The sequence below is a fragment of the Stegastes partitus genome, unplaced genomic scaffold (genome assembly GCF_000690725.1).
Source record: "Stegastes partitus isolate 25-593 unplaced genomic scaffold, Stegastes_partitus-1.0.2 Scaffold2866, whole genome shotgun sequence".
NCBI classification, from domain to species: Eukaryota; Metazoa; Chordata; class Actinopteri; family Pomacentridae; genus Stegastes; species Stegastes partitus.
The window spans coordinates 5,909-9,111 of NW_007580597.1; the positions used below are offsets into that span (position 1 = coordinate 5,909).

A 3,203-nucleotide genomic window follows, 5' to 3' on the forward strand; every position below is an offset into this window, starting at 1 on the left:
TGATTCTAGAACCAGGGTGCACAGGAACAGCATCTGACCCTGTTATTTAACAAAGTGACCCAAACCCTTCTTTCTAACAAAGACAAGCAACAACTTTGTCACTGAGCTGAAGAAGATCAGAGAAGGCTAAACAGCACTATGCTCAGTTAACTTGAGGGAAAGTTTCTATCTTCCTGAACCCAATCATACCAGCATGTGTTGATTTATGACATATATGAAATGTATTCATGCATGTATGTACCTCACACTGTCATACATGGAGCATGTTAAGTTTTCAGGACACCAGGTGGAAACAAACATATTTTAAGGACACAGTGCCAGTATGTGGGCTGAAGACCCAGTGACTCATACCTTTTTAAATTGAATGACATTATAAACTCTAGTTGTATTTCCCATTGCCACCAATAAATAGGTTTCAATATTGCTCAGAGCTGTAATGTCCTCTGAACCACAGATACTGCAGATTCCAGGAAGTGACAGTGAAAATATTTGACTGTAAAATGAAAAATCTGACAGACAACAACATATCAGGCTCCTCCTCTCTGTGTTTTTCAACTCTCTCAGCTTCCTCAGAGTGTCTCTGTGCTTCAGAATCTCTTTCCTTCACATTAGGATCGTGACACTGGTCTGTCCAGAGGTCTGAATTCAACCCAATAGACTCACAGATTCTTCTCCTGGACTCCATTTAAATATATAAGGTGTAACAGTGGTGTTTCTGCTCCAGGGTTCAGTTTTTGGAGGAAATCTGAGTAAGTAGCTGCAAACATTTGGACTTTGATCTCTTTGAGTTTTCTCTGATGAACAAAACAAAACAAAACAGTAACCAGTGTGAAAACAGAACAAGAAGTACATTCTTCTAGAGTCTTCTGATGTATGTGATGTATTCTTAATGTCAGATATGATTGCAACGGGATCTTTCTGCGTGGAGTTTGCATGTTCTCCCCGTGCAGTGTGGGTTCTCTCTAGGTTCTCCGGCTTCCTCCCACACAGTCCAAAAACATTCTGAGGTTAATTGGTGATTCTAAATTGTCCGTGTGAATGTGAGTGTGCTTGGTTGCCCTGTGATAGACTGGTGACCTGTCCAGGGTGTCCCCTGCCTTCGCCCTAAGTCAGCTGGGACAGACTCCAGCCCCCTCGCTACTCTAGTGAGGATTAAGCGGTGTATAGATAATGGATGGATGTAGTCCAAGATCATAGTGCGCTAATTTGTACATGTTTTCTTTCTATACAAGGACCAACATGGACGATCCATCTGATTCATATCCAGAAGAAATCAAAGAATGGAAAGAAGCACTGATGAACAATGATCGTGCTGCAGCAGCTGCAAAGATTCAAGAATATTTAGAAAAACAAGATAATATTCCCCTAAATATTGCCGTCACAGGAGAATCTGGCTCTGGTAAATCCACCTTTGTTAATGCCATTAGAGGCATAAAAAACAGCGATGTTGGAGCTGCTCCCACTGGCTGTGTAGAAACCACCATGGAGGTCACTGCATATCCTCATCCAAACTTTCCCAAAGTTACCTTTTGGGATCTTCCTGGAATTGGCACCACCCGCTTTCCAGCTGATAAGTACCTGAAGCATGTTAAATTCGAGAGGTTTGACTTCTTCATCATCATCTCAGCTGATCGCTTCAGAGAAAATGATGTGAAACTGGCTCAGGAGATTCACAAGATGAAGAAAAAGTTCTACTTTGTTCGCTCAAAGATTGACCATAACATACAGGATGAGAAAGAAAATCAGAGGGACTTCAATGAAGAGACGACTCTCAAACGTATAAGAGACTACTGCATTCAAGGTAGGTGTCATCTTCTTATTGTGACTATTTCTTTTCTCAGAGTGTGGTTTTGTGGAAACATTTCACAAATAACAAACTAAAGCTTTATTTATGACATGTTTTCTCTACTCACATTTAAAGTAACCCTACACATTACTAAATGACAAGATTAAAATTAAACACAAGGATCCAATGAATTCTGTCTGGTGCACATGAAAAACCTGAGACACTTCAGATCTTTACAATATCTCAACTTTAGACGTGAGTTGAGGGATTATTGAGCCAGAGTGATGCATGATGGATCATTGGTAGGATTCTTTAATGCATCAGAAAATACAACAAATGATTTCAACATTGAAACAATTCAACATTTTACATCTTAGTCACTGTACCTTTACATAGAGCTGTTGTTGCCTAATTTCCAAAGTTTTTTTGTTCTTCTGCTTTGGTCCTCCTCATTACAAACTAGTGTTAAAGTCATTATATAATTTTCACAATGATGAAATTACTCTATGAATCATGTTGTATTCCCTCTTCATCACAGGTCTTCAACAACAAGGTTTTGAGGCTCCACAGGTCTTCCTGGTGTCCAGCCGTAAGCTCCACCTGTATGATTTCTCTCTCCTCCATGAGACCTTAGAGAGAGAACTTCCTGCACACAAGAGGAATGTTCTACTGTTAACCGTGCCCAACATCAACCGTGAGATCATCAACAAGAAGAAAGAAGCTTTTCAAGCCAACATAAAATATAAGGCTCTTCTGTCTGCAGCCGTGGCAGGTGTGCCAGTTCCTATGCTTTCTACTACTGTTGATCTACGCATGATGGTTACTGTTGTTCAGGAATATGTACTTGGGTTTGGGCTTGATCAACCGTCACTGCAGAGACTTGCTAACAGCACAGGTGTGCCATATGAGAATCTGCATGCTGTCATCAAATCCCCACTGGCTTTAGAAAAAATAAATGTTGATCTCCTCCTGAAGGTGATATCACAAATGACAGTCACAGGTGTTTTGATGACAGCAAAAGAAGGGTCCAGATTCATTCCCCTGTTTGGAATCCCAATAGCAATGAGTCTCTCTTTTACTGCAACCAACAATACACTGAATGTTTTCCTCAACTCACTTGCTGAGGATGCACAGAGGGTGTTTGAAAAGGCTCTGGGTTTGGAGACATTAGTGTGATATTGTAAAGTGAATGCTAAAGGGCTTCTGACTTCTTGATTTCTGTAGAGGAGACATCATTAGATTGTAAATAGATAAATACAACATCTGAATCATATCCTTGCTGCACATTTTAACCAACATTCATTTACAGTTGATCTGTCAGACGTCCTCAGTGCAGGACTCATTTATTCTTATCAGTACAGTAAAAACAGCTACAGTTCTCAATATAAGATATTTAAACTAGTCTCTTTACCATTTT

The 3,203-nt window shown here is 40.1% G+C and overlaps 1 protein-coding gene across 2 annotated transcripts in view; it reads left to right on the forward strand.

The window, feature by feature from the left end:
• LOC103375759 (interferon-inducible GTPase 5-like) overlaps positions 1-3,197 on the forward strand; it is a 5,305-nt gene extending 2,108 nt beyond the window's left edge. The window contains exons 2-4 of one of the 2 annotated variants that reach the window (XM_008306079.1): positions 613-749; positions 1,233-1,801; positions 2,325-3,197. In XM_008306079.1, coding sequence (XP_008304301.1) covers positions 1,240-1,801; positions 2,325-2,962 — 1,200 coding nt within the window. In that variant the 5' untranslated portion in view covers positions 613-749; positions 1,233-1,239 and the 3' untranslated portion in view covers positions 2,963-3,197. Of the gene's footprint in view, positions 1-564; positions 750-1,232; positions 1,802-2,324 lie in introns of those variants that run through there. The other variant, XM_008306078.1, reaches the window with a different exon arrangement.
• Positions 3,198-3,203: the final 6 nt, after the last annotated feature.